Raw genomic sequence first — 12,775 nt, 5'->3', positions numbered from 1 at the left:
ACCAAAATGACTGTGACTGTGAGCTGATGGACCATTACAGCGTGAAAGGAAGATTCAGTCCTGGAGTGAGGATTCCAGCTGGTTTAAATCTCGGCTAAATTCACAGTCATACTCACACGTGCGCTACATTAAAAAAGTGTTTAGTTCCACTCGATGAATCTCATCCACTGACTCGCTCCAGTTATGTCTCCCCCTCCCCAGTTAGCAGTTTGCTAATTCCTTAGCATCTTGCTGTGAGAGTGAACGCTGTACTCAGCTGGTGCTCTTAAAAAAAACAGAAAGAAAGAAAGAAAGAAAGAAAGAAAGACGGAAAGAAAGAAAGAAAGCATTGCTTTTATTTTTATCATGGCTATCAAATTAGATTTGTTGAGCCATACTGTGCTGACAGAAGAATTACACTCTGGCACTTTTGAAGCAAACGCACTGAAAAGAGATGCAGGCTTGTATTAATAAGAATCATGTAAGTAAGAAGAAGAGATGTGGAAAGTCATTATTGAGGACATAATGAATATATTAATCTTGGAAAATGGTTTTCAATTATAAACTCATCACTTGTGGTTTCTGTGGGTGGTAAGTTTAGTGTTTTTGGTCCAGAATAAAAATAGCTTAAACAGCTACTCCATAGAGCACCAGCACTCATGGTAAGTGGATGACTGTAACTTGGTTTGGTGATCCTGCGATGATGATGATGATGATGATGATGATGATGATGATGATGATGATGATGATGATGGTAAATGGAAAGCCCACAGAATGAGTCTCCTGATTATCTCTTGGCTTTACTTTACACTCATCAGCCACCTTGTTAGGTACAACCTACTAGTACTGGATTAGACTTACTTTTGCTTCCTTAATTCTTTGTGGCATTGATTCAACAAAGGTGTTAGAAACATTCATCAGAGATTTTGCTGCACATTGACATGATAGCATCACACAGTTGCTGCAGATTTGTTGGCTGTGCATCCATGATGTGAATCTCTCTTTTCACCACATGCCAAAGTTGCTCTGGGATCTATGGCTGTCTATGCCATTTGAATACAGTCAGCTCATTGTCTTGTTCAAGAAACCAGTTTGAGATAATTTCAGCTTTGTGAAGGGATGAAAATGGTCAGCAACAAAACTCAGGCAGACTGCAGTGTTTAAATGCTCAGTTGATACTAAGGGCCCCAAAGTGTGGCATGAAAATATCGGTCACGCATATTTTCCCACCATTGGCTCTAAACGTTAATACAATACAAGATAGGACTGTGTTTTTATGCTATTTACAGAAAATTGTGGCCCAACCATGTGAATGTCACAGCAGAAATCGAGACTCATGAGACCAGAAAACGTTTATCAAATCTTCTATTCTCTAAATTTAGTGAGCTCGTGTGAACTGCAGCCTCAGTTTCCCGTTCTTAGCTGGCATGAGCAGAATCTGTGGTGGTCGTCTGCTGCTGTAGCTCATCTGCTTCGAGGTTTGCCACACTGCATGTCCAGAAATGCTGATCTACACAGCTTGGTTGTAACAAGTGGTTATTTGAGTTACTGTTGTCTTCCTATCAGCTTGAAACTATCTGGTCATTCGCTCTAATCAATAACGCACCCAGAGAACTCACACTCACTGATTTTCCCTTATTCAGACCATTCTCTTTAAACTCTAGAGACATCAGTGTGGGAAAATTTTCCCCCACTCTGACGTTTAGCTTGAGTTTGAACAGGATGTCTCAAGACCATGTTGACATGCGTAAATGTCGCTGCCTGTGTTTGGCTAATCGGATATTTTCATTCACGAGCAGTCAAACAGGTGAACCCCACAAAGTGTCTGGTGAGCGCGTTAATGAAGATATGATTATGTAATTATCTAATAATAAGCGTCTTTTGTCATCTTTTAGCATAATAAAGCATAGTACAGCATAACATAGCAAATGTTAATAAATGTAATAGCTGCAAAAATGCATACTTGACTGCAAATAAATGTATAACAAAAATGTATCCTATAAAACTAAAAAAGTTCATTTGTTAACAGTTACCCAACTGATAAATGACTTAGACTCACATATGTTTGTGAATATTATGAAGAACTGTAAGAATCGCAAGGCTTTTATTAGCGTCTCTAACAGTCTATAAACAGTCAATGGGTACGTTTCTATTAATATCCTTAAAATAAACCTGGTTGTAATGTTATTAGTAGCAAATGATAAATATGTTAAAAATGCTCGTCACATATCAGCTAGCATGTTAAGTGTTGAGTTGTCTGCTCTCTTCATCTGAACAAAAATATCGTTAACTTAAGAAGAATCTACGAACCATAAGTATTGTGGAGATACAGAAATTCTTTTATTGCTGCCATATAATCTGCATCATTATAATTGCATTAATAACATTCTTTACAGCATTATTTCATGTAATAATATTTCTCACAGTATTGATACTGCATTACAGTTGTTTATTGAAGATGTCCATTTGAGGATCCTTCCATTATGTTAACTTTTATTACAGGTACAGTCAGAAGTATTTCATACACATTGCATATCTGTGCTTATTTTGAGTTGATGTTCGGTTCATTGAGGGTCTTAAGCTTCACTGGCGTGACTGTCCAGGTGATACATGCTGAGGGAAACTAGAACATAGAAGGATAACTGCAATGCATGCTTACAGTACATATAATACATATAATCTAGGAATGTGTCCGGCCTGAGGCCTCAACTCATTTGGTGTCTCACTATATTTTATTCTACTTGGTAACAGACGATCAGAGTCAATAATTAGCTCCAGAGACCCTGAGGGCTTGAAGTTTATTACCTTGTATGGAAGGTGTTATAGAAAAGAGAAGTTCTATGTCTGCTTATAGCTATTAAAGATGTACGATTAACTGTGACTAATCAGAATCAGAATCAGAATACTTTATTGATCCCTGGGGGAAATTATTTTTTGTTACAGTGCTCCATTTTAAACCAACATTAAGACAAGACAGACAATACGCTAACTAAGAATAGTACAATATATACATATATATACATACATACATACATAAGTCACTTATAAATAAATAGTTGGAAAAGAAACATGTGTAGTTGTAGCAGCAAACAGTGTGTTAAGTGGATGCGTTGTACAGGGAGATGGCCACAGGCAGGAATGATTTCCTGTGTCGTTCAGTGGTGCTTTTCGGTAATCTCAGTCTCTCACTGAACGAGCTCCTGTGACTGACCAACATGTTATGGAGTGGGTGGGAGGTGTTATCCAACATTGTCTGGAACCTATTTTAATCTGTCATTGACGCCATGGGGGGGGGGGGGGGGGGGGGGCGTGTACCCCACTGCTTTATAAGTATCCAAAACATGTATTTTGGTCAGAAGACATATATTGATGTTTTCTCCGGGCGGACTTTTCTGGGGCCTCCGTGGTTTGTGACACTGCTCTACATTGATTGATTTCGCGACAGCTTTGGTGGAGGATGCGGGCAATTGTAGAGTGCTAATGGGGTTACTTCCACGGTGGTCGAGCAGGATTTAGTGGTCAGACGGGCAGACGTCTCGGGTGATTTCTTGACTACTGTGGGCCCACATAAAAAGGTGAGCACAAACCTCTTAAACCTCTTAAATATAATGTAGAGTCAAAACATTACAATATGTAAAGCTTTTAAAATTTAGTATTATATGAAGGGGTGTATATTACATGTGCGTGTCAGGTCAGGTACACCCACTCTTGCACACAGGATTAACAGAGGGACTTTGAGGAATATGATGAGTGGAAAAGGCATTCCTGCCACTCCACACACGCGCAGTTGCACAACGACACTCCCTCCTGGCTTAACTTGGGGGGGTGTGTATGTTAGATGAGGGCACTGGTTGAGGTGAGACGCACACTCCTCCCTCAGTGCTTTATTGCCTGACAAAAGCTGTGTATGAGTGCATAGCACCAAGACCAAAACAGTCAGAGGGGACACTTCTCCTCCATTAGTTAGTCATTTCAGACTTTGTAGATTAAGGAAATGGTCTTTTTGTACTCAGAGGGCATTTTACTCAACTGTAAGAGGAGAGGAGAGCAGAGTCTAAATGAGCGCTTGGTAAGTTTGTTAAAACTTTGTTGCCAGATTTGTAAAAATCATCATATTGGTTTAAGAAGGTATTATCTGTTATTGTCTTATGGAAGCTTGATAAGATTATCCTGTGTGTTAACTGAAAGAAAAATTGTGTCTCTGTACAGAGCAGATTTTATTCTATTAATCCAAACTCCTACAGCACAGCGCAGAAAGCAGAGGCACTTTTTCATTTGGAGACAGGGTAATGTTCTCTGTTGTAGAAGTGGTCTATCTCGCCTTTTGTATACTTATTCAATAGTTACAATTAGGACCTTCCTGTGAAGTAGACTTTCATGCATGCATTGCTTTGAATAATTACAATATATCAGTTTTAAACTTTGTGAATCTTTTTTTTCCCCTTGGTTCAATTCTCATCTGAGTCTGCTTTTGTCATGAGGTGAAAAAGGAGAAAGAAATCAGGAAGCTGAAGACTGATACCTCCCAAAATATGAATATACCTCCACAGAATATGTATTTATTCATAGAAACTCTTGAAACACAACGTTTTTCTTGTTGCTGGAATTTGTGGCTTGTTTTCTGTATCTCGGGGGAATATTTAAAGCTCTCAGCTGTCTCACACTTACTAGGCGAACCTCTCTGAGAACACCAGTAACAATCTTAAGCATTGCAAAATGTATAATTACACGTTATGTAGAAGCTGTAGTAAATTAAATTTTTAGCAGTGTACAGTGTAACTGCATTATGAATAAAATAACTGTCTCTGGCAATCTGGATCAGGGGATGTACCTGAGGGACAGATTAAATTAAGCACAGTACTGGCTGAGGAGGTTTAACTTATTCACGTATGATTAGGAACGTGATGCCATCAATGCTGTTCTCCTTTTTTCAACATCTATTTTCTGTATGACTATCTCCCGATTTTTATTTTTCTGCCTTATATTGAAACTCACTGGCCTGGCTGTTAGCAGTTGGCTTATTTTTCCTCGCTGTGTTGGAGGTTTTCTGGGTAACTGTCATGTGTGAGACTCGGAGACAGATTCAGAACTCGCACACAGGACACAGAGGGAACAGAGGGACCAGATAGGGACTGAGGAAAGATAGAAGATAGAAGACTGAGGAAAAAGTCCAATAAAGATGGAGACACGACAGATTACACAGGGAGACACAAATAACTAACACGGGTACACAGAGGGAAGACTGGACATGAAAAGGGAACTAAATGAAACTAAACAAGGAACAGAGAATTAACCAAACTAAGAAACAGAAGGAAATTATACTCAGGAAATAACACATTATCTTAAACCTCATTCCAGAAATACCTAACAATTCAAGACAAGCACAAACTACTTGGTCACAAACCCAGGACCATGACAGTAACAGGATAACAGGATAACTGTTTATAATTTGAAGAGGACAGCTTTGATTTTCAAGGAAAATGTTTAATTCTTATCTGGACTTTTGATTTTTAGGGCACGGTGACTCAAGTTACCCAAAGGTAACTTTAAATTCTTTACATGCATTTGTTGGGTTACACTAGGACAGAGACTAGGGTCAGACCTCGAAAGAAACTTCAGGATTTTGCTCATATTACTAAAACAGCACAAAGCATGGATATTGAAATCTGATAAGTTGATTTTGTGCCGATGCAGCAATGTAAATATCACCCTCTAAAGCTCAGATCTGACATTAAGATGTGATTCCCCAGCATACCTGTGTGCTTAAAGTGCTTTTGGAATGTGTAAAGTCAAGTTTAGTTAAAAAAAAGTTTGCTTGTAATAACAGTATTCATAAAACGTGATTCTCTCTCTTGATACAATAAGTAAAGACTGCAGAGCAAGAGGTGAATGCCTTCTAGAAAACAACAAAACTATAACTCACGGTTTGAAAACAAGAAAGACAAAAAAGATCGAGACAGCATGGAGACAGAGCTGAATGGTGCCAGGATCAAGGTGCTCCTGGTATCATGATTCAGTCTGTGTGGGCAGTCAGAGACAAGCGCTGACATCTCGGTACATCTGCTCCACCAGCCGTTTATTACCATTTGTAATATATTATCCATTATTGTGGAAGCCAGCGCGCTGCTGGCTTACAGCTCTTAAAGTGCTTGAGTTGCTAATTGAAGATGAAACAGCTGTCATATTTTTAAATGCAATTCTTTCCCTCTTTCTTCTTCTTTTGTTTTTTTGTCAGACATCTGTCTTTGAATTAGCAGGATAATATTTAAACATAGAAACCCTGATTTTTTTTTGAATTCATAGTCATTTGGTATATATTTTCCCCCTTTTTCAACACCAAATGAACATACATTTAAAATGATTTTAACTAACCAAAAATACACATATATATCTAGATCGAGGGGTAACTGTGGTGTAGAAGACAAATTGCTGGGATTAAGTAGCGCACAGCTGTTGGTGCAAATGTTTCTTCATTGTCACTGTCCTTTTTGGAAATAATAATACAAAAAGGAAACGTTCTCCCATTTTATGTGCATGTTAGCCCTTCTTCCTGCCTTAACCCTCTCTGCCCCTCTCAGATCATCTCAGACCTGGAGTCATGGAATGAGGAACTGTCACAGCAGATGAGCGACTTTGACACGGAGGATCTCACACTGGCTGAGCAGAGGCTGCAGCATCATGCGGACAAAGCTCTTACCATGAACAACCTCACCTTTGATGTCATCCACCAGGGACAAGAGCTGCTGCAGTATGTCACGGAGGTCCAGGCGTCTGGTGAGTTAGGGAATATAAATACATTTAAACCTTGAGTATTTATTCAAGGGGGCGACCCAGTGCCAGTCGTTAGGGGAAATTCTGCACGGGCTAAAATACCCTCGGGAGCTCAGTCCCTTATTTGACTTCTGGTAGGCCAAACCTTTGCTACTGTCATTTCCCAGCTCATTCCTCTACTCGTGCCTTCCATGAATAATTTGTAGAGTGTAAAAATAGGAAGCCATCCAGCTGTGGCTGCTGCTGTTGTATGGATGCTGGGAAATATAGTGATGTATAGTATAACCATCCTGATTATGTTAGAAAACCTTTTTCAGTGTTGGTAACACAACAGAATGTCCACTTTCTGCAGGTGTGGAGCTGTTATGCGACCGAGACGTGGACATGGCCACACGGGTTCAGGACCTGCTGGAGTTTCTCCACGAGAAGCAGCAGGAGTTGGATCTCGCCGCAGAACAGCACAGGAGACACTTGGAGCAGTGTGTCCAGTTAAGGCATCTGCAGGCTGAAGTCAAACAGGTATGTATGTGACTCAGGGGAGACAAAGATGCAACACTAAAGCAGCGATTAAGGTTTGACTTGGGTTTCAAAAGCTCTCTAAAAGCTAGAAAAAGAACAATGACTGCTTACAAAGCCTGAAACTGTTTTCTGACATCTGGTAACTCATAATATATTTATATATTATGAACTGCATATATGTGTCCCATACATATAGTCACACATGAATATTCACATGAATCTTCTTTTTTCCTGTAGTCACGCTGCTGAATGGAAATCCGTTCTGGCAGTTCAGTGCTAACATACTGAGAATCTGCAGCAGAGAGTGATAGTTCGGCCTTTTAGCACATACTATGTTGTGTCTGTACATGACCATGGGTAGATGACTCATCCTGTGTCAACAATTTCTCTCTGTCTCTCTCACTCGTTCTTAACTGTATTCATTCTGCTTCTCCCAAAAATATTCAGTAATGAGCAAATTTAGTTTGCAGTGCAATAATTGATCCATCATTCAATTTTCATCAGAATACTAAATATGAATTTCTTTGACTCCACTTTGATCTGTCCAGGTGCATGGCATCATGCATTATGACGGATAGAGATTTTCTCACAAGAGTGCTGTGAAAAATGAAGTACACTTTTACTGCTTCCTTAGGAATTAAAAGTGCAAGTGGGAGCCAGTTGCTGCTAATCAAATGCACTTGATTAACTGTTATCAGCAAGTGTGAGCACCTCTATAAAAGCAGACGTTTTGGCAGTTTGCTGGTTTTCAGCATTCAGGTCTTATCTTAGACTATAAAAGGCTCAGTGAGCATGTTAAAGTTCATAACAGTACAATTAGAAAAATACTGAACAAGTATGGCTTGTTTGGAAGAGTTGCGAGGAGAAAGCCTCCTCTCTTTGAAAACAAAATAGCAGCGCAGCTTAGATTTGCTAAGTTATATCTGAACAAACCGCAAACTTCTGAAATAATGTCCTTTTGACAGACAAGACCAAAGTGGAGCTGTTTGCCACATTTGGTGAAAACCACCGAGTAAAAACACCTCCTAACTACTATCATGCGCGATGGTAGAGGGGTAATTATTTGGGCTTGTTATGAATCTGAATGCTTTTGTCAGCTATGAACTCCTCTGTACACCAAAGGATTCAAATGTGACGTCATGTCTCAGCTACATCTCAAGATGCAACAATAATCCCGAGCACACCAGCAAATCTGCAACAGAATGGCTGAAAAAGAGCTGAATCCTGTGCTGTAACAACACAGTCAGAGCCCAGACCTCAGCGCTGTAATGACTGTAAGACTTTAAGAGAGCTGTGCTAAAATGAATGCCAACAAACCTCAATGAACTTAAACAAGATTGTAAAGAAGAATGAACCAAAATCCCTCCATAATGATCTGTTTTAATGACGTTTTTCTCATCACTGTATATTACCCACAAATGTCTTTCAATGTAGCTAGAAAAGTAGCAACTTTGAAATTTGGTGTAGTGTCCACTAATTTATTGTACATTTAATGCACAGAGCATTAAGAAAAATCTATTCCTATTTGTTCAAATACTTGAATAAACAGCAATGTTACAAAGAAACACAAGAAAAACCAATAATCCAGACAAAAACAGATGTGGTTTCTTTCCTATTGTTTTGCATGTCATCTAGTTATTCCCTAACAGTATCTATTCAGTAGTGGAACACAATTACAGCAAGACAATCATGTGGAGCAATCTTTCCTGCTGCTATCTGAAACCCAAACATCAACAAACACGGAGGCAATTTTCACAACAAGGACTCTTATTGTGGTGATGCAGCCAAACAACAACAGTCTTAGGCTTGAACTTGAACTAAAACTAATGAAAAAAAATTTGGTTACTGGAAAAGAAAATGATATTGATACTCGAGGAGGGCCGCGTCAAAACATTTCAAACGCACTGCCGTCACAATGATACGACAGCTGACAGAATGATGATAGCGTGTTAGCATGGAGTTAGTTTTCATTCAGTTACTGAATGCAGTTGCTCATCATTCATAGAGAAAGGTTGCTGCAGGTGCGGCTCTTTTACAGAGCGTGATAATTGTTTATTCAGCTCAGAAAATCTGAATTGGGATGGAGATCGTCAGTGTGGTTAGTGCGTATTATTTCAGGAATTCGGTGTAAAATACACTTCAACAGCTTTTGCCATCCACTCTCTTACACGGGGGAGCTTAGCTATTACACAACCTGCTCTGAATCCTCTAACTGCACCCTTTTACAGTAAAGCCGGGAACAACAGTAATCTTGTAATTGTAGCTTGTGTGTTTATGCTGCTGAACTATCTCTAAATATTGCTGTGCTAAATTTACCAGTGTAAGTTTGTGTGTTTGTTTTTTTAACCCAAACCCAGAAGTAGTTTCTTATTAGGTCTGCTGGAGGCCTTATAATAGAAAAGCGGGAGCTCAAACGAAATAAAAGGATTGTAAATAGATAAAGCTGTGTTTTTATGCCATGGTTTGATAAAATATTGAGCTATATTATAAAAGGGTTTAGTGTTCATTCACACATCTGTGTTAAGCCACATGTCCCCACAGCTCCTCTGAGATTAAAAAGCTAACCTCATACCTGCCCCGCCCCAGGTCGTTGCAAGTGCAATGGAAACACTGACCCTGTTAAAACTTCTCAAAAACAGGTGTCAGTGTTGTGTAGCGTCATTCATTTTCTGGCCAGGCTTCATATGCAGTTCTGCTACCACCCACTCAGCAGGCGTGCATGCTGAGTCAGAGAGAGTGAGCGAGGTGTCTTCGAGAGACTAACCTTTGACTAGAATTAGGCCAGTGAAAAACAAAAGCAAATGTGATTTTTGGGCGCTGCAGGCAGCGTGTATGCAAGGCGGGGTAGAGAAGGTGGTTTGGGAAATGTGCGCAGGGTATAATTTCAAGATCAAAAAGTTGGAAATGAGCATTTCTGTCACAGAGTACCGACAGTAAAATATAGCAGAATAGAGAAGTAGCTAAAAAATAAACGACCAGTCCACTTTTTTTTGTTTTTCAGTTGTTTTTAAAATGTCATAATAAATTTAATCCCACTCTTTTCGAAGATAAATTTCGAAGCTTTCTGTTGTGCTGTAGGTGCTGGGTTGGATCCGTAATGGTGAGTCGATGCTGAACGCAGGTCTGATCACAGCCAGTTCCTTACAAGAGGCCGAACAGCTGCAAAAGGAGCACGAACAATTTCAACATGCAATAGAGGTACAAGAAACTCAGCTGCCTCATTTTTTTGCTTCTGTGTTTTTTGTAAAAACTTAATTCCCCGCCCTTCCCCCTTTCACCAGGTTTACCTTGATTCATTTTTAAAGGTCTAGTTGCCTTTTCCATCCTCGCTTCTGCTCCCGTGTCGCTTTCTTGCCCTTCATCTTCCAACCTTTTGCTTTTCTAAAACTCTTTTTAAGGCTGATATCGCTGCACACGGCCTCTCCGTCTGATCACAAGTCAGCCATGAAATGGAATTATGAATAACCGGCATCTATACCCCTCTCTTTCTTCTCTCGCTGCTTTTACCTTTCCCCCTTATTTTCCTTCTCCTCTTTACCCCTGATTATTCGGGGTGCATTGGTTCATTTTAATGCAGGCCTGTGCCTGACCTACTTCTACGACGCTGACATACATGCAACAATTCACACATAGAAGAACATTGTTTTTTATTGTTGTGTAAGTCAGAGTGGAATTTTAACACATGCTGCACACCCCTGATTCCCACCCCAGCACTAGTGAAGGGAAAAAAGTAATATCTTTCTTAATTGTACACAGCAGATGCTTCGGACTTAAGACTTATCCCACAAAAATATTATCAAAGCTAGCAAGATATCGTTAATTTTTTTCTTTTGTTTATCCTCGACTGCCCCGAGTCCAGCAGGAAGCAAAAGCCTTACTCTCGGGCTATGCACTTTAACTCAAACATCACCAGATACTGTTTTTTTTTTTTTTTTGTTACCCTCGATCTCATTTCCTCTCCGAAATGCTCACTCTAGGACAACCTTTATGGCACAGCTATAATCAGACACAGCTTTTGTTTATATTGCCTTTACTTTGTTGCTTCCCAGTTCACAGATCTCTACCAAAGTGCCCCGTGGGGCCAAGAGGAAGCTGAGATCGAATTTTCAAAGCAATCGTTGTGATATACAGATTCATGTACCACCTGAAATTCATTGTTTTTCATATCACCCTTCCCCTGCGTGCAGAAAACCCATCAGAGCGCGCTGCAGGTACAGCAGAAAGCTGAGGCTCTACTCCAGGCAAACCACTATGACATGGATATGATCAGAGACTGTGCAGAAAAGGTATTGTTGCTTTGTGTTGTCTCTGAGGGAAAATAGTGCGGGCAGTGCAGTGGCTGGTAAACTGATTTATTTTGTTTGACTTGAAGGTGGCAGACCACTGGCAGCAGCTGATGCTAAAGATGGAGGACAGACTTAAGCTGGTTAATGCTTCTGTGGCTTTCTACAAGACCTCTGAACAGGTATTATTGTTTGTGCACGTGAATGCATATGAGTGTGGGAGTGGGTGCCACCAAAGTAATATCTGATCTTAGTGTATGAGTAATTTTAGTATAAATTTAAGTTTAAAAACATTCTCTTTCCCTGGTAAGCATCAGTCCCCAAAGTTAGTGCCTGCAGACTTACATTCGGATAAGAAAATTGCTTCCAGCAGCCCGAATTTGCACAGGTTGCATGAAAGTGTAGACCAGGAGTGGATTACTGAAGAGCAGTTTTTTTTTACAAACTGCACTGTGTCATCTGTGTCGTAGGTGTGCAGTGTGCTAGAAAGCCTCGAGCAGGAGTATAAGAGAGAAGAAGACTGGTGCGGTGGTGCTGATAAACTGGGCCCTAACAGTGAATCAGACCATGTCACTCCCATGGTCAGCAAACATCTGGAGCAGAAAGAGGCCTTCCTCAAGGTGAGAACGATGATTTTATTGCAAATACGAAAATAAACGTCAGCATTTTAGGGGGGTTAATGTGGCCTGGACTGATCCAGAATGGCATTCCTGCACAGTAATTAAATCTGACAGGCAGTTTAATGCAAAATAAGATCAAGTGAGTTCATTATTAATGTGCTGCCGCTTGTTGTTGCTAACAGCTGCTACTGCTGAGAAAGTAATGTTAGCCTTGATCCCATCTGCACAGTCTACACACATTTTATTTACTTTTTGTCCTCGTCAAGCGTACGCAAGCGTCAGTAAATGTTGGGCTCTTGGTATTTCAGCATCTAGCTATCAAGCCATCCATTTTTTGCCACTTATGTGGGGCAGGGTTACAGAGGCAGCACCCCAAGCAGAGAAGCCCAGACTTCCCTCTTCCCAGCCAACTCCTCCAGCTCATCTGGTGGAACGAAGCATTCAAAAGGCAGACAAAAGACGTAACCCAGGACACCCACTCTAGCTACCGTGACAAAAAAGGAGCGAGAGTATTAGCAGTTACATTTTGAAGTAGCACATGTTAGTTAAAGGTAGTGTTTCCATGTTTGCAGGGAGAAAAAAAGAGCTAATGTGTGAGAAGTT

The 12,775-nt window shown here is 40.2% G+C and overlaps 1 protein-coding gene across 8 annotated transcripts in view; it reads left to right on the top strand.

Annotated features, from left to right (window-relative positions):
• Positions 1–12,775, top strand: part of triob (trio Rho guanine nucleotide exchange factor b) — a 109,943-nt gene that overhangs the window by 60,977 nt on the left and 36,191 nt on the right. For all 8 annotated transcript variants that reach the window (XM_086310793.1, XM_086310791.1, XM_086310795.1 and 5 more), the window contains 6 exons: positions 6,558–6,753; positions 7,103–7,269; positions 10,348–10,467; positions 11,457–11,555; positions 11,642–11,734; positions 12,023–12,172. In XM_086310793.1, the coding sequence (XP_086166919.1) occupies positions 6,558–6,753; positions 7,103–7,269; positions 10,348–10,467; positions 11,457–11,555; positions 11,642–11,734; positions 12,023–12,172 (825 nt within the window). The remainder of the gene's footprint in view (positions 1–6,557; positions 6,754–7,102; positions 7,270–10,347; positions 10,468–11,456; positions 11,556–11,641; positions 11,735–12,022; positions 12,173–12,775) is intronic.

This window comes from Aulonocara sp. 'chitande type north' Nkhata Bay, linkage group LG11 (assembly GCF_057382095.1).
Source record: "Aulonocara sp. 'chitande type north' Nkhata Bay isolate Kocher_YH1m ecotype deep benthic linkage group LG11, A_spYH_male_GT1.1, whole genome shotgun sequence".
NCBI lineage: Eukaryota > Metazoa > Chordata > Actinopteri > Cichliformes > Cichlidae > Aulonocara > Aulonocara sp. 'chitande type north' Nkhata Bay.
Note: the sequence above shows the minus strand (reverse complement) of the source record. Positions and strands in the feature narration are given on the sequence as shown.